This window comes from Colobus angolensis, unplaced genomic scaffold, assembly GCF_000951035.1.
Source record: "Colobus angolensis palliatus isolate OR3802 unplaced genomic scaffold, Cang.pa_1.0 Scaffold306, whole genome shotgun sequence".
NCBI classification, from domain to species: Eukaryota; Metazoa; Chordata; class Mammalia; order Primates; family Cercopithecidae; genus Colobus; species Colobus angolensis.
In genome coordinates, this window is record NW_012116333.1 from 317232 (window position 1) to 335286 (window position 18055).

General features: G+C 42.8%; 1 protein-coding gene and 1 pseudogene across 5 annotated transcripts in view; both read right to left on the bottom strand.

Moving 5' to 3' along the window:
* LOC105517731 overlaps positions 1 to 18055 on the bottom strand; it is a 731019-nt pseudogene that overhangs the window by 282115 nt on the left and 430849 nt on the right. The gene's annotated exons all lie outside the window — the stretch shown is intronic.
* MARCH8 (membrane-associated ring finger (C3HC4) 8, E3 ubiquitin protein ligase) overlaps positions 1 to 18055 on the bottom strand; it is a 126125-nt gene that overhangs the window by 18816 nt on the left and 89254 nt on the right. For all 4 annotated transcript variants that reach the window (XM_011950314.1, XM_011950312.1, XM_011950313.1 and 1 more), the window contains one exon: positions 12564 to 12614. In XM_011950314.1, coding sequence (XP_011805704.1) covers positions 12564 to 12614 — 51 coding nt within the window. The remainder of the gene's footprint in view (positions 1 to 12563; positions 12615 to 18055) is intronic.

Consider the following 18055-nt stretch of genomic DNA (forward strand, 5'->3'; position numbering starts at 1 on the left):
CAGAAAGAAGCAAACTCTGGTCTTGACAACCACATCCAGGCCTGCCCTCGTGTAGTAAAAGTAGGTCAGCAAGAATTCCCTGTAAGGAATGTCCATCTGATATGTGACATTCTGCTGTATCTCATCCCTGTCTAATGGCAACAACAACCAGAAAATATTCAGGAGGCCTAGGAGGGTCAGTGCTCAAATTCATTGAGATGTGCTTGCCAAGCAATAGAGCAATCATTTCAAGTGCTCATTAAACATGCCCAGTCTGATCTGACCCAGGAATATTTGATTAATAAGAGGTACATATCACAGTCTGCAAGGCCCCAGTCTTGGGCAACTGCCAGAGCCTACAGAGCCGGGCTGGCTGGTGGGCTGGGGGAGAGATGCCTGTGCTACGGGCTTCCACTGCCTTCTCCCTGGGTAAGTGCTGCCAATCATGAACTTGCTCAAGAAATTGTGTCACCTGGACCAAGTCTGATTCCCAGGGTTGAATGAGAAGGCTTCCCTGGGTGTAAAATAACATTGTGTCTATGTACTGCCCTTTTTGCACCACAATCTTCCTCTGAGAGGCATCAAGAGAGGCTCCAAGAAGTCCAGCCCCTATGATTAGCCTAGCTTAGGCCAATTCCTGGTATTAACGAAATTCCAGCTGAATAGAGTGGGTATAAGCCTCCTCAGGGAATTTCAATCGGCCTCTAAAGGAGTTTAGGTCAAAGTACTCATACGAACAGCCATAGCCAACACAATCTTGTGGTTAAAGGCACCCGCAATGGAGTGAAATGAGAGCCATCACCTCCACCATTGAAGATGCCTTTCATTGTCTACCTGAAGTACTGGACTTTCCAAGTAGGTGACAAATGATCTTTCTACTACCGTTTAACCTCATCCTGGCTGGCTGCTTTCCACCCCTCACATCTGCTTTACATATCCTATCCTGAGCCACATCTTCTCTGAGCAGCCCTTCAACTTGGGTTCCCGGTAATTCTCTACCTAAGCTCCTTACTGTTCCTTTTGTAGGAATTCTCTCCATCCGTGGTATCGTATGGAGGTCTGCGTACTTCCCTCTGCTGTTTGGTTCAGCATTCAAAGCACAATTTCTGGCACACAGTTAGGTGCTGGATAAAATCTGAATGCGTGCAATCCTCATAAACTCTGCGTGCCCTCCTTGTCTCCATGTTAGAGATGAGATGTATTGTCAAATGGTAAGACAGCCTACAGGTAGGGGCAGTGGTGGCACAGGACACAACGTCCTGAACAGGCAGTCACCTCACGTCACCTGAGTCCACCCTGAGGCCATGCCCAGTACACTGTGCATTACCCCTGCCAGCCATGCTCTATGGCTTCCTGGTACCCCTGAGACAATGGCCCCTTGATAGGCAAAGGCTCACAGCAGAGATGGAAAGTGGGCTTGCCCCATCCCCACCCCTCCCTTCTCTCTACCACACAGCCTCCTGAATACCCGTCTCCGTCAAAGCTCTATCTCACAGAGGGCTTGTCACAATGAGTTTAGGTGATATACTGAAGAACATGTTTTTTAATAGTTATATTTTCACATTAAAAAGCTAAACAATCAAAATCTAGAGGAGGGGCTTCAAGATGGCTGACTAGAGGCATCTGGTACTTCCCTCCTCTACAAAGAAGAACCAAAATAGCCAGGAAGAATCAGACTTCGAATAAATCATCTAAGAGAGAACATGCATTCAACAGAGAAGTGACAGAAAACACCTAGAGCAGGCAAGGAAAGGGAAGTCAGGCAAGGCAGCCTAGAGGTTCCCCAGTGTGGGGAAAGGGGAAGCAAGTAATCCCCAGCGGTCCACATTCCCACCATGCACTCCTGCAATCCCAGCCATGACAGAGCCCTAGACCCTCACAGGCCTTGAGGCTAACAGACGGAGCTTCCTGGAGATGAACAGAAGGCATTGCTCCAGGGAGAGAGCTCATGATGGGTCCCACATACCCCTGGAGTCCAAGGCAGCTGCAAGAAGACACCATACTGAGAGCCCAACCCTCAGGAGACTACATCCTGCTGGGGGCCCAACAATCCCTGCTTCTCCACATTTCTGGAACCCCACTAACATTCCCCACCACAACCATTGCAGCAGCTAGCTGCTGCTGCCAGGGATGAAGGGCAAGCCATTTGACAAAGACCCTGCTGCCCCCCAGCAGTGAAACCACTGCACGTTTTCACAAGCACCAAAGACAAAGTGAGCAAAGTGTGCACTCCCCAGCCACTGCCATACAGCTACTGCCACTGAAAGCAACCCCACTCTCCCCAGTAGTAGGGCTGCAGTACAGCCATTGCTGCCTCCACCACAGCATTCTGCCAGGGCCTTGGAATCACCCAGTCCCCGCCCAACACTGCTAGAGCCTGAATGCATCCCTGGGTGGACTGAAGTATGTCCTACCCAGTTTCTGAGTAAACCATCCTGGGGCCTGGGGACTGCCCAGCCCATTCCACCACTATTGGAACCTGAGCATTCCGCTTGGGCATCTGAGGTCAGGCACACCCAACCTACCATTACCAACACATCTAGCACCCAATTGAGTACACATTTGGGCCTGAAGACTGGTTCACCCAGCCCATCACAGCCACTGCCGACATCAGTGCAAACTGCTTGGGAGCCAGAGGGTTGTCTTGCCACTGCTGCTGCCATCACCCATATCATGCCTGCTGCCCAGGGACCCAAGAATTCACCCACCCACCCAGCTCACCACTGCCACTACCAGCATTTGAGCAAGCTATATGGAGGCCCCCCAAAACTAACCCATCTGACCCGCTAACACTGGTGCCAGTATAAACTGCACTGAGGCCCAAGGGCAGGCATACTCACCCCACTACTGCCACTACTGGGAACAAGGACAGGCCAACCTGGTATCCCTGTCCCCAGCAAAACGTCACTACAGCCTCCACCATACCCTAAGATACTGAGGAAATCACAGACACCACTGACATGATTCATAGCCAAAGAAATAATACCACGACTACACTACTACACACAATGAGAATCAAAGCTAAAGTGCCCTGCACAATCAACACCATAGACACACCCTCAGGAAAAACTCCTCTCCTACAACAGCAAATTAAGAAAACTAGTAAGAGACTGTTATACCAGATGTGTAGAGATTAACATAAGGACACAAGAAATGAAAAATCAAGGAAATATGACACCCATAAATGAACACAATAATTCTCCAGCAGTAGATTCCAATCAAAAAGAAATTTATGAAATCCCAAAAAAAGAATTCAAAATAATGATATTAAAACTCAGTGAACACTGCGCATGGTGGCTCTCACCTGTAATCCCAGACTTTGGGAGCCCCAGGCAGGAGGATTGCTTGAGGCTAGGAGTTCGAGACCAGTCTGAGCAACACAGCAAGACCTCGTCTCTATAAAAAATAAAAATAAAAATTAGCTGGGCATGGTGATGTGTGACTGTAGGCCCAGCTACTCAGGAGGTTGAGGTGGGAGGAATGCTTGAGCACAGGAACTGGAAGCTGCAGTGAGCTATGATCACACCACTACACTCCTGCCTGGGCAACAGAGCAAGATCCAGAAGCTCAGTGAGATACACAGGAATACAGAAAAACAATACAAAGAAATGAGAAATGCAATTCAGGATATGAATGAAACATTTTCCAAAAATACATTATAAAAAAGAACCAAACAGAAATCCTGGAACTGAAAAATTCATTACCTGAAATACAAAATACACTTGAAATACTCAACAAATAGAATAGATCAAGTAAAAGAAATAATTTCAGAATTTAAAGACAGGTCTTTTGAAATAATCCAGTAAGACAAAAATAAAATAAAAAAAGCAATAGAAAAGAATGAACAAAGCATACATGACATACGGGACACCATAAAATGACCAAATACTCAAATTTTCAGTCTCTCAGAAGACAAACAGAAAACAAAAAAAATGGAATATCTAACAAAATAATAGCTGCAAACTTCCCAAATCTTGCAAAACATTTAGACCTCTAGATATAAACAGCTCAGAGATACCCAAATATAATTCAACATCTCCTCCACAGCACATTATAGTCAAACAGTCAAAAGTCAAAGACAAATAGAGAAGCCTAAAAACAGCAAGAAAAAAACATCTAGTCATTTATAAGTGGACCCCCATCAGACCAACAGGAGACTTGTCAGCAGAAGCCTTACAGGCGAGGAGAGAATGGGATGATATATTCAAAGTACTGAAAGAAAAAAAAAAGCCAGCCAAAGATACTATACCCAGCCAAGTTATCACTCATAAATGAGAAGAAATAAAGTCCTTCCCAGACAAGCAAAAGCTGAGGGAATTCACCATTGGATTGGTCCTGTAAGAAATGTTTAAGGGAATCCTACACATGGAAGCACAAGAACAATATCTGCCATCATGAAAACATACCAAAGTATAAAACCTACTGGTAGAGGAAACACACAAATAAGGAAGAGAAAGGACTCAAATGTTACCATTACAGAAACCCACCAAACCACAATGATAAACAGTAAGAAAGAAGGAAACAGAGGATATACAAAACCAGAAATTATTTAATAAAGTCAGAGGAATAAGCCCTCACATATCAATAGTAACCCTGAATGTAAATGAATTAAACTTTCCACTTGAAAGATAAAGACTGGCTGAATGGATTTAAAAAACCATTACTCAACTATATGCTGTGTGCAAGAAACTCATCGCACCTGTACAGATACATATAAACTGAAAGTACAGGGATGAAAAAAGATATTCCATGCAAATAAAAACCAAAAGCAAGTAGGACTAGCTATACCTATATCAGATAAAACAGACTTTAAGTCAAAAACAGTAAAAAGAGACAAAGAGAGTCATTATATAATAAAGGAATGAATTCATCAAGAGGCTATAACACTGCTACATATATCTGCACCCTACACCAGAGCACCCAGATGTATAAAGCAAATATTATTAAATCTAAAGGGAGAGACAGACTTCAACACAATAATAGTTGGGGACTTCTCAACATCCCACTCCCATCATTAGACAGATCATCTAGGCAGAAAATGAACAAACATTACATTTAAACTGCACATTAGGACAATGGACTTAACAGTTACAGAACATTTCATCCAACAACTACAGAATACACATTTCTCAGCACATAGACCATTCTTCAGGATAGGCCATATGTTAGGACACAAAACAAGTCTCAACGAAGTTTTTAAAAACTGAAATCATGTCAAGTATCTTTCTCAGATCACAATGGTATAAAACTAGAAATCAACTAGAAACTGTACAATTACATGGAAATTAAACAACATGCTCCTCAATGACCACTGGGTGAAGGAACAAATTAAGGAGAAAACATAAAAATATCTTAAATAAAAATGGAAATAAAACATACCAAAACCTATGGGATACAGCAAAAGCAGTGCTAACAGGGAAGTCCATAGCAATAAACACCTACAGCAAAAAAGTAGAAAAATTTCAAACAATCAAAGGATGCACCTCACGGATCTAGAAATCCAAGAAAAAACCAAATCCAAAATTAGTAAAAGGAAAGAAATAATAAACATTAGAGGAGAACTAAACTAAATAGGGGCCAAAAAACATACAAAAGGATCAATGAAACAAAAAATTAATTTTTTGAAAAACTAAAACTGATAGACTAGCTAGACTAACCAATAAAAAAAGGCAGAAGACCTAAATAAAATCTGAAATGAAAAAGAAGACATTACAAATGATAACACAGAAATACAAGAGATCATCAGAGACTATTATGAACTATATGCTATCAAACTGGAAAACCTAGAGGAAATGGATAAACACATAACCTACCATGATTGATCAGGAATAAACAGAAAACTTGGACAGATCAGTAAGAAGTAATGAGATTTAAAGAGTAATAAAAAGCCTCCTAACAACGAAAAGTCCAGGATTGGATGGCTTCACTGCCAAATTCTACCAAACTTTCAAAGAAGAACAATTCTTCTATCTATTCCAAAAAATTGAAAGAGAGAATTCTCTTTAACTCATTCTACCAGCATTATGCTGACACCAAAACCAGACAAGGACACAACAAAAAAGAAAACTACAGGCCGATATCCCTGATAGGCATAGATGCAAAAATCCTCAACAAAATACTAGTAAAGCAAATCCAATTGCACATCAAAAAGACAGTACACGATTAAGGGAATTTATCCCAAGGATGCAACGGGTCTTTCATCACATGCAAATCAATAAATGTGATACATCACGTAAACAGAATGAAGGATAAAACCATATGATCATCTCAATAGAAGCAGAAAAAGCATTTGATAAAATTCAACATTCCTTCATGATTAAAACTCTCAACAAACTAGGCAAAGAAAGAAATACCACAATATTAATAAAGGCCATATATGACAAACCCACAGCTAACATAAATCTGAATGGGGAAAAGTGAAAGAAAGCCTTCCCTCTAAGAACTGCAACAAGACAAGAATGCCCACTGATATGGTTTGGCTGGGTCTCCACCCAAACCTCATCTTCAATTGTGGCTCCCATAATTCCCACATGTTGTCGGAGGGACTCAGTGGGAGATAACTGAATCATAGGCGCAGTTTCCCCCATACTGTTCTCATGGTAGTGAATAAGTCTCATGAGATCTGATGATTTTGTAAGGGGAAGCCCCTCCCTTTCACTTGGTTCTCATTTCTCCCTTGTCTGCCACGATGTAAGTAAGACATGCCTTTAATCGTTCCCCATGATTGTGAGACCTCCCCAGCCATGTGGAACTGTGAGTCCATTCAATCTCTTTCACTTTAAAAATTACCCAGTCTTGGGTATGTCTTTATCAGCAGTGTGAAAACCACTAATACAGTAAATTGGTACCAGTAAGTGGGGTGCTGCTATAAAGATACCTGAAAATGTGGAAGCGACTTTGGATCTGGGTAACAGGCAGAGGTTGAAACGATTTGGAGAGCTCAGAAGAAGACAGGAAAACGTGGGTAAGTTTGGAACTTCCTAGACACTTGTTGAATGGCTTTGACCAAAATGTTGATCATGATATGGACAATGAAATCCAGGCTGGGATGGTCTCAGATGGAGATGAGAAACTTGTTGTGAACTGGAATAAAGGTGACTCTTGCTATGTTTTAGCAAAGAGACTGGCAGCATTTTGCCCCTGATGTGTGGAACTTTGAACTTGAGGGAGATGATTTAGGGTATCTGGTGGAAGAAATTTCTAAGCACCAAAGCATTCAGGAAGTGACCTGGGTACTGTTAAGAACATTCAGTTTTAAAAAGTTTTAAAAGCATTCTCAGAGAGACAGAGAATAAAAGCAGAAAATTTGTGACCTGATGATGCAATAGAAAAGAAAAACCCAGGCTGGGCACAGTGGCTCACGCCTGTAATCCCAGCACTTTGGGAGGCTGAGGCAGGCGTATCATGAGGTCAGGAGATCGAGACCATCCTGGCTAACATGGTGAAACCCCATCTCTACTAAAAACGCAAAAAATTAGCCAAGCATGGTGGCGGGCACCTGTAGTCCCAGCTACTTAAGGGCTGAGGCAGGAGAATGGTGTGAATCCATCCAGGAGGCAGAGCTTACAGTGAGCTGAGATCGCACCACTACACTCCTGCCTGGGTGACAGAGCAAGACTCCATCTCAAAAAACAAAAAAAAGAAAAGAAAAGAAAAACCCATTTTCTGAGGAGAAATTCAAGCCAGGTGTGGAAATTTGCATAAGTAACGAACAGCCAAATGTTAATCACCAACTCAATGGGGAAAATGTCTCAAGGGCATGTCAGAGATCTGTGTGGCAGCCACTCCCATCACAGGCCCAGAGGCCTAGGAGGAAAAAAAATGGTTCCAAGGGCTGGGCCCAGGGTCCCCTTGCTGTGTGCAGCCTAGAGACTCGGTGCCCTGCATCCCAGCCACTCTAACCAAAGGTTACAAGCAGCCAGGGTATAGTTCAGGCCATGGCTTCAGAGGGTGCAAGCCCTAAGCCTTGGCAGCTTCCATGTGGTGTTGAGCCTGCAGGTACACAAATGTCAAGAATTGAGATTTGGGAACTTCCGCCTAGATTTCAGAGAATGTATGGAAATGTCTGGATGTTCAGGCATTGGTATGCTGCAAGGATGGAGCCCTCATGGAGAACCTCTGCTAGGGCAGTGTGAAAGGGAAATGTGGGTTGCAAGCCCCCACACACAGTCCCCACTGGGGCACTGCCTAGTGGAGCTGTGAGAAGAGGGCCACCATCCTCCCTGACTCCAGAATGGTATATCCAGGTGCACAGCTTGCACTGTGCACCTGGAAAAGCTGCAGACACTCAATGCCAGCTCATGAAAGCAGCCACGAGGGGGGCTATACCCTGCAAAGTTACAGGGACAGAGTTGCCAAAGGCAGTGAGAGCCCACCTCTTGTATCAGCACGACCTGGATGTGAGACATGGAGTCAAAGGAGATCATTTTGGAGCTTTAAGAATGTACTGACCCATTGGATTCTGGACTTGCATGGGGCCTTTAGCCCCTTTGTTTTGGCCAGTTTCTCCCATTTGGAATGGGTGTATTTATCCAATGCCTGTGCCCCCATTTTATCTAGAAAGTAACTAACTTGGTTTTGATTTTTACAGGCTCACAGGTGGAAGGGAGTTGCCTTGTCTCAGATGAGACTTTGGACTGTGGACTTTTGAGTTAATGCTGAAATGAGTTAAGACGTTGGGGGACTGTTGGGAAGGCATGGGTGCTTTTGAAATATGAGGACATGAGATTTGGGAGAGGCCAAGGGCGGAACGATATGGTTTGGCTGTGTCCCCACCAAATCTCGTTTTGAATTGCAGCTCCCATAATTCTCATGTGTCATGGGAGGGACCCAGTGGGGGATAACTGAATCATGGCGGGTGGTTTCCCCCATACTGTTCTTGTGGTAGTGAATAAGTCTCATGACATCTGATGGTTTTATAAGGGGAAACCTCTTTCACTTGGTTCTCATTTCTCCCTTGTCTGCTGCCATGTAAGACGTGCCTTTAGCCTTCTGCCATGATTGTGAGGCCTCCCTAGCTACATGGAACTGTGAGTCCATTATACCTCTTTTTCTTCATCCCAGCCACTTCCCAGGCCCAGGTCACCTTAGATCTGACAGCTAAAGGTAGTGTAATCAGAAACACTGAAGAATTGAAAACAGAAGCATTAGGATTCTATTTACTGGCTGCTGGGTGCTAGATGGTTTGTGATAGATTCTTGAGAAGCTACTGCAGGAGTTTAGGAGGCCTGGGCCTGGGAAGTGGCTGGGATGAAGAGGGATGAACAATGGGCTGGGCATCAAGTGTCCCCTTCATTACAAAGGGGTACACTTTGCAAGAGAATTTCATGTTGACAGGTTAACCAGGAAGTTCTGTGAGTAATCAAATGTTCTAAAGGCTCACTCCACTCAGATTCTCTCCAATGACCCTAGTAAGCATCCCAGAACTCACTGGACACAGTAGTGTCCACTCACAAACAGCACACAGTAAAAATGTATGCAAGAAGGGGCTGGGCACAGTGGCTCACCTGTAATCCCAGCACTTTGGGAGGCCAAGGTGAGTGGATCACAAGGTCAGGAGCTTGAGACCAGCCTGACTAACATAGTGAAACCCCATCTCTACTGAAAATACAAAAATTAGCTGGGCGTGGTGGCATACACCTGTAATCCCAGCTATTCAGGAGGCTGAGGAAGGAGAATTGCTTAAATCCAGGAGGCAGAGGCTGCAGTGAGCCAAAATTGTGCCATGGCACTCCAGACTAGGTGACAGAGCGAGACTCTGTCTTTTTTAAAAAAAAAAAAAAAAAAGTATGCAAGAAGGAAAAAATAATATATGGTTCTCCATTGTTCAGCAATAAATAATAAAGCTACCATTAAATGAACTATCCTGGCCCAATCAACCTAACATCACCAGGATTCAACGAAGTTTGACAAGAGTCAGGTTTGCTGGCTCAGTGTAATAGGTGAGCTGCCCCATGGCTCCATGCAAACATTAATCCCAAGACTCGGAACAACCCTGAAGGTTATATTATTACCCTACCTTTTTTTTTGTTTTTTGTTTTTTTTTTTTTTGAGACAGAGTTTTGCTCTTGTTGCCTAGGCTGGAGTGCAATGGCATGATCTCAGTTCACTGCAACCTCCACCTCCTGGGTTCAAGCGATTCTCCTGCCTCAGCCTCCCAAGTAGCTGGGATTGCAGGTGTGCACTACCACGCCTGGCTATTTTTTGTATTTTTAGTAGAGATGGGGTTTCGTCATGTTGGCCAGACTGGTCTCAAATTCCTGACCTCTGGTGATCTGCCCACCTCAGCCTCCCAAAGTGCTGGGATTACAGGTGTGAGTCACCCTGCCTGGCTTACCCTAATTTTACTGATAACTAAATTAAAGTTCAGAGAGATGTCCTTTTTCAAAATCACATGGCTAGTAAGTCATCATCCATGTTAACTCCAAAACCCTTACAAAGTTCAAAATACCCACAACCCAAGCCAAGACGATAGCCTTTCCTCTAGACTTTTCAAGATGGTGGTTTGCAAATGGTTTTTTTTTAACTATAGGAAGAAGTTTCCTTTAAATAAAATGTGACTGAAATCCATGAACGAACAGGTACATATTTAAGGCATAAGATGTCCTCCTTCAGAACTGCCCTTGGCTACTAGCTACTAGGGCAAGGCAACATGTGCTACTGAGTATTTTTTAACACGTTTAATTCAACTTAAGCAAACAGGCCATCTGCAGCTGCACCTTCTCACTTTTCTCCATGCTTAGACACTGATCAGCTCCTTTGGAAGGTGCAAAAATGGGCAGCAATGGTTTACCACTGCATAGTTCTAGCACTGCAGCACTGCTGGCCAAAGGGACAGCAAAAGAAAAATGGAAGTTGGATGGGAAAAAATATTTTGTGAAAGGTATTCCTATTTTTAATGCAAAATTAAGTGGAAAAATAATATAATTAGATTACAAATATTTCTAAGAACAGATGAATGTCTTAAGAAGGTTTGCCAGAGTTTACTTTTAGTTTTAAAAAATAAGGTGACCTGAATGAAAACATATGTGTAGTCAGTACATTAAAATGGCATATAATGTAACTGTTGATTTCAGTATCTAGGAGGCCTGAGACAGCAGATTTTTGTCACTTGTTCAAATCCTCCCAGCTGAATCTATGTTATGTTTGGCCATATGCCAAAAACATGGGGAACAGGTTCACCCTTGCAAAGAACTTTCATGGCCATAATTGTATGGTAAAGGGGTTGGCCAGAGTCAATGTCTGGGCTGTGAGAGGAGCGCTGCCTGGGAGCAAGCGCACTGCATCAGATACACTCTGCTGGTTCCTAGGTCATACCCTGGCAGCCAGTGTGCTGCTGGTGGGCTAAAGTGACCACACTACAGGTGAGCAGATGTTGTTGGATGGCTGATTCACTTCCCAAGCCCTCCTTTCCCTAGCTGCCTTCTAGCTAGAGGTGGCCTGTGATCCAGTTCTGGCCAGGGAGATGTAAGCAGATTTCAGGCGGCCAGGTGGGACTTCTGGGAAAACTTTTGCCTTCCTGCTGAAAATGGTGACTCTCAGCTAACAGACCTCTTAATCTTTGATCATTCCTCTAATTCCTGCCAAGGCCACAACCACAATGCCTGAAGGTCAAGCTCTCATCGTGAGACCATCTGTCAAGTAGGAGGTAGCACAGAGAGGAAAGAGCTTGAGTCCCTGGCAACATCTGTTGCAGGGAGCCGAAAGCCCATGGGACGTGACCAACTCAGCATCCCACTGGAGGCTATATGATCAAAGAGCAAACCGTTTATCATGAAAGCAGGATATGAGCAAACTCACGACTGCTCCTGACGACTGCTCCTGCTGACAGAAGGTTTGGTGGAGGCAATCACTTCCTGGAGCCGAGATTAGCTACTGCGACATCTAGAGCCTGTTGTTTGAGGAATGCAGTCTTGAAAGCCTACTCTAGACTGAGCAGCTGACCACTTCTTCCACCCCTCTTCTCACTATCTGTTTTGCCTAATAAATACGGAGGGCTGTGTAAAGCTCAGGGCCCTTGTCCACTAGAGCCAAGGTGCTCCCGACTCCTTTTTCCAAATATAAACTTTTGTCTCTTGTCTTTTATTCCTGCGTTTGCCCCTTGTTCAGTCCCCCTAGGTCCGTGCAGGTTACATAGTGGCACCCCAAACAGCCACAGAATTGGGTACACTACAATCTGTGAGCAAGTCAGCCCTGAACCACCCACCTCCAGACACCTTGTCAACTGAACCACATAAATCCATAATTATTTAAGTCACCACATTTAGCTTTTTGTTACTTTCAGTCAAATGCATTCCTAATTGTGGCAACAGACTCTCCTGTGCCTGAGATTTCTTCTGCCTTAAAGTATATGGTTTTCTGGAAAAAATGGAATTTTCTCCTAGAAATCACTTCCCCCTACACACACTCAAAATTGCCTTACCAGAAAAACATAACTGCCACATACCTCTTACGGTCCCAGAACAGATTATAGAAATGTATTGAGAACTCTGATGTCTTTTCAAAAAAAAGAGTATGAACACATGTAAGGCGTAAGAACACAAAAGCCTCAAGGTAATAAATAACATTTTTCAGTGGCACTCTACCTTAGAAATGTTGCTTGAATGACTCATGGAATGTCCCAAAGTCTTCTCATTCTGCAAGAAAATCAAACAGGTTTTAATTATCAATCTTTGATTAAAATATGCAAAGAACAAGTAATTGATCATAACAACCCTACTGACAAATCATTCCCTGAACTAGAATTTGCAAAGCACAACCTACTATATACTAGATCTATGTAGCCAGGCAGTAAATATTGCACATTTGGGCAAAATGAATAAAACAATAGTCCCTGTCCTAAAGGATTTAACTTTTTATTTAAAAGATTTAAATTTTTTTATTATCAGGAAAAAATAAGAGTTTAGAATTCGCTGTCAAAATAAGATGGTATTAAGTGTCTTAAGTCACACTTCATGTGGAGGTTCAGATGGTGACAAGTGTCTTAAGACACATTTCAAGTGGAGAGGCTGCATGCTCAGTTGTATGTGACACAGTCCACATTATGAGGAGCCACTGTGAAAGAGCGAAGAAAGTGGGACAGCTGACCAGCCCTGAGGTGTCTGGCTAACAAAGTGCTGAATACTCAATAGGGACATCACACAGCTCACATCTCCTTCAACTCAGTTTCTCCTCCTGGAGCAGGGAAATCTGGGAGCCACGCTAGCCTCCTTCCTCTCATGCCCCTCCACATTCAGTCACATAGTCTTGTATCAAATTCTTCCTCCTCTCAATCACAACTCATTTTCATTTTTATTGTCAATGCTTTAGTTTAGATTCTCTTCATTTCTCAGCTAGAATTCTTGAAGAATAACGTCCCACCTGGCCTTTTTACCTTTAGGTTGACCTCCGTGATACACAACTATCATAGGCTACACTGTGTATTCCCCTCCCTTCTGTAAAATTTAGATGTTGATGTTCTAAACTTGTTCCTCAGAACATAATTATTTAGAATAGGGCCTTTAAAGATGTAATTAAGTTTACATGACATCAACAGTAGTCCCAGCTACTCAGGAGGTGACTCTAATCCTACTGGACTCTAATCCAACAGGACTGGTGTCCTTGTAAGAAGAGGAGATTATGACACAGACACACACAGATAAAAGACAATGTGAACACAGAGGGAGAAGACGGTCATCTACAAGCCAAGGAGAAACCAGCCCTGCTGCCACCTTCATCTTGGACTTCCAACCTCCAGACTATAAGAAAATAAATTTCTGTTGTTTAAGCCACCTTCTGTATGGCACTTTGTTATGGTAACCCTCAAACAACTATGATCATCTTCCATCCTACAACTTTCTTTAAAAAAAAAAAAAAGTGAACATTCTAAACATAAATCTGATTTTTAAAAATAAAGCCATTTTCCTGCATCTACTCATTCTTGCTCTAAACCCAAATGAGTAACAAAAACTACTGCCTAAAGAAGAGAAGATCTTACTTATATTTCCTTACTCTATTCCCTAAGCTGGGAGTGCAGTGGCATGACCATGGTTCACTGCAGCCTTGACCTCTTGGGCTCAAGTGATCCTCCTGTCTCACCCTCCCGAGGAACTGGGACTATTAAATATTTTTTAGTATTTTAGTATCCTGCCTGACTAAATATTTTGTGTAGAGACAGGGATCACTCTGTCACCCAGGCTAGAGTGTAGTGGCACAATCATAATCATGGCTCACTGAAGCCTCAACCTCCTGGGCTCAAGTGATCCTCCTACTTCAGCCTCCTGAGTAGCTAGGACTACAGGTATGTGCCGCCATGTCTATGTATTTTTTGTACAGACAGGGTCTCGCTATGCTGCCCAGGCTGGTCTTGAACTCCTGGCCTCAAGTAATTCTCCCATCTGAGCTTCTCAAAGGACTGGAATTACAGGCGTGAGCCACCATACTTGACCTGTTTCTTCATCTTAAGGCAGTCAATTAGTAAATTATAAAGTATGCTCAAATTGGTGTTGGGAGAATGTCACCAAAGAATGCTTCTAAAAGACCAAGTTTCACTCTAGGAGGCTGAGGCGGGCAGACTGCCCGAGGTCAGGAGTTCGAGACCAGCCTGACCAACATGGTGAAACCCCATCTCTACTAAAAATACAAAAATTAGCCAGACATGGTGGCACGCACCTATAATCCCAGCTACTTAGGAGGCTGAGGCAGGAGAATCGCCTGAAACTGGGAGGCGGAGGTTGCAGTGAGCTGAGATAGCGCCACTGTACTGCACTCCAGCCTGGGCAACAGAGCGAGACTCCTTCTCAAAAAAAGAAAAAAAAAGGACCAAGTTTAACTAGCAATTTAATTCAATCATGTTATTCACACATTCATTCACTGGGAATGAAAGCCCCCTGTCCAGAGAACAAGTAATCTGAGTTTCATTCATTAGTCAAGAATGTACTTATAGGTAAACACAGGGCACTGCTGTGAGTCTCAATTTTAAGGCCAAGCTACTGGTGACCTACTATTAACTTTTAGTATAGTCTACTAAGTTAAAACAAAGATACCATAAGCCTTGGATTATCTATACAGAAAGCCAATTATAACCACTGCCACATTACTTACTATCTCACAAGGAATGGTTGGTTTGACACCATCTGGAAATCTACAGAGAAATACTAAGAGAAGCGATAAATCATATCCTCAGACCTTTTTGACATTAATTATTCAACAGAGAATGGATATTTGGGTGAGGGAGACCTACCTGCTAAGTTAACATTATAAATCCAGATTGAGAGCTAAAGCTGTTCCTTACCCTTTAAGAAATAAATTTGATAATGTAAGCTTTTATTTTGTTTTCTTGTTAGAACAATTCATATTTTACATTGGTAAAACCAAATAAGTAACAAGCCCCAGAAAACACAGATGTTGTAAAGCCTGAAACCTGTCAATATTTGACAAGATCCACTACTTGGTAGGATCTCAACAGTTCAGTTCCATCAGACCATCTTTTATTTTCCCCCAATAAACACTGCTTTTTTTTTTGAGACAGAGTCTCACTCTGTTGCCCAGGCTGGAGTACAGTGGTGCGATACCGGCTCACTGCATGCTCCGCCTCCTGGGTTCACGCCGTTCTCCTGCCTCAGCCTCCCAAGTAGCTGGGACTATAGGCGCCCGCAACCACGCGCAGCTTATTTCTTGTATTGTTAGTGGAGACGGGGTTTCACCGTGTTAGCCAGGATGGTCTCGATCTCCTAACCTCGTGATTCGCCCGCTTCAGCCTCCCAAAGTGCTGGGATTACAGGCATGAGCCACTGCACCCAGCCTAAACATTGCTCTTTAAATGTCCATTTATTTGGACTTAAAATATATAGTTCAGAACAACAGAGATATTTTCCAGAAAGCAAATCCCAAGACTCATTCAAATCAGTCATTCTTTCCACACTTATTTACTATGCAACTACTATGTGCAAACAAACTGTGTCAGGCACAGGATATGGACAAAAATCTCACTCCTAACCATGTGCCAATGATGATATTGAGAATCCCTTATGTGAAATGCTTGGAACCAGAAGTGTTTCATATTTCTGAGTTTTTTGAACTTTGGAATATTTGCATTATACTTACTGGTGGAGCATCCCAAATCTGAGAATTCAAAATCTGAAAGGTGACAATGAGCATTTACTTTGAGTGTCATGTTGGAATTCCAAAGTTTCAGATTTTGAAGCATGCTGGATTTCGAGTTTTTGGATTAGGGATGCTCAATGTGTATTACCACTGAACTCCTCTGAAAAAGTGTTTTGGTGAGAAACATCCAAACTAGGGAAGAGCTTAAGAACGACATAAAAGAAGCACATACAAGTATGACACCACTCTGCCCTATAGTCAGAATGGTATCTTGGTTCTGAATGAGAAATAAAGTTTGCCAAGCAATGATGTAAAGAAGTGGAATTAGACATACCAAAGAGAAAAAAGTTCCAGTTCAAGCCCAAACTAAGCTTCAATGCCCAAGTAATAAAAATCTTGGCAAATTATTTACAGCTCTTTAACACATTCAGTCACTGCTTACTGGATACCACCATCTTGTGACCCCAGGAGAGATGGAAGCCTCGCTGCACCTTCCTTCCTTCCTCAGAAAAGGTACTAGGAGATGCCACACACTTCCCTGGCTTTCATCTCCACATCCCTCTGGTGGGCTCTTTACATCTACATTAAACATGAGAGCTCCTCCGAACACAGCCCCATGCCCTCTAGATTTCATCTGTTTTCTCCTTAGCCAGTGCTTCTCCAACTCTGGACACTTAATCATTTAGGGATCTGATAAATGTAGATTGTGGTTTGTTAGATCTAGGGTGGATTGAGATTTCTGCATTTCCAGAAAGCTCCCAGGTGACTCCCATGCTGCTGTCCCCAGACCACAGTTTGGGGTGCAAGTTTTCATTCCAAATCCTGAACCAGAAAAATCAATAAAGGCTATGAGTTTCGTTTGTTTGTTTTTAAGACAAGGTTTCTCCATGTTGTCCAGGCTGGAGGGCACTGGCTATTCATGGGTACCATCATGTCATAGTACAGTCTCTAAATCCTGGGCTCAAGTGATCCTCCCACCTCAACCTACCAAGTAGCTGAGACTACAAGCATACTACTGCATCCAATTTATGACTCATGTTTTAAAAAGCAAATCATGACTATTTTAAAAGTAAATTCCTATGTAAAAGATGGCTATGAGCCCACAATAAAGTTAGAAGAAATAAATCAATCAGGCAACACAGCGATACAGATTGGGAAAGACTGAGTCTGAGGGTGTGAGAAAACAAAGTTTTCTTAATGTAAGAAGCTACCAGATCACAAAGAGAAGCTATGCTGAAGAATAAGGCACGCTTTACAATTTAATCAGTGCTGTCAATGATGTTTTGCAAGTCCATATGTGGCTCCAATAGAATGTACTTGTGGATAGAGTCAAGGCATAAAACTCACATAAACCAAATACACCCTGGAAAGTAGAAACCAATAATTATCAAGAAGACAATGAGGTGAGATGCCTAAGCAACTTTTTGGGATTCTGTATGAAAAAGTCAAACAATAGGACTTCATTATGTGGGGTTTTCCTGAAACTCTGACCAGGACTGGTCCTTAAAAAACAAACAAAATATGTGGGCAATGAACACTGCTAACTGCATACTCAATACCCATCTCCCTTTGTCCCCAGCAAAAGAACCCTGACTTTGTCCTGAGCAGCAACAAACTCAGTTAAAAGTTCTCATTTTCCCACACTACTTTGCAGTTAAGGAAAAATATTAAATATATAAAAAGTTCTTTTGAAAGAAATTAACTAAAGATTTTCTGGGAAAACATTTTGCTTTCCTGATATTGCCATTGCCCATTTCTCTGGAATTCCTCCTCCCTCAACCAGCCTGGAAAATAGATGTAATACCAGGAAGTAAAGCAATTCACTCTGGGACTATGAAGAAGTTACTAGAAGTCTGAAACCTTTTGGTCTCAGGTCCCCTTTATCCTGTAAAAAATGATTAAGGGCCAGACATGATGACTTACACCTGTAATCCCAGCACTTGGGAGGCCGAGGTGGGAGGACCACCTGAGGTCAGGAGTTTGAGACCAGCCT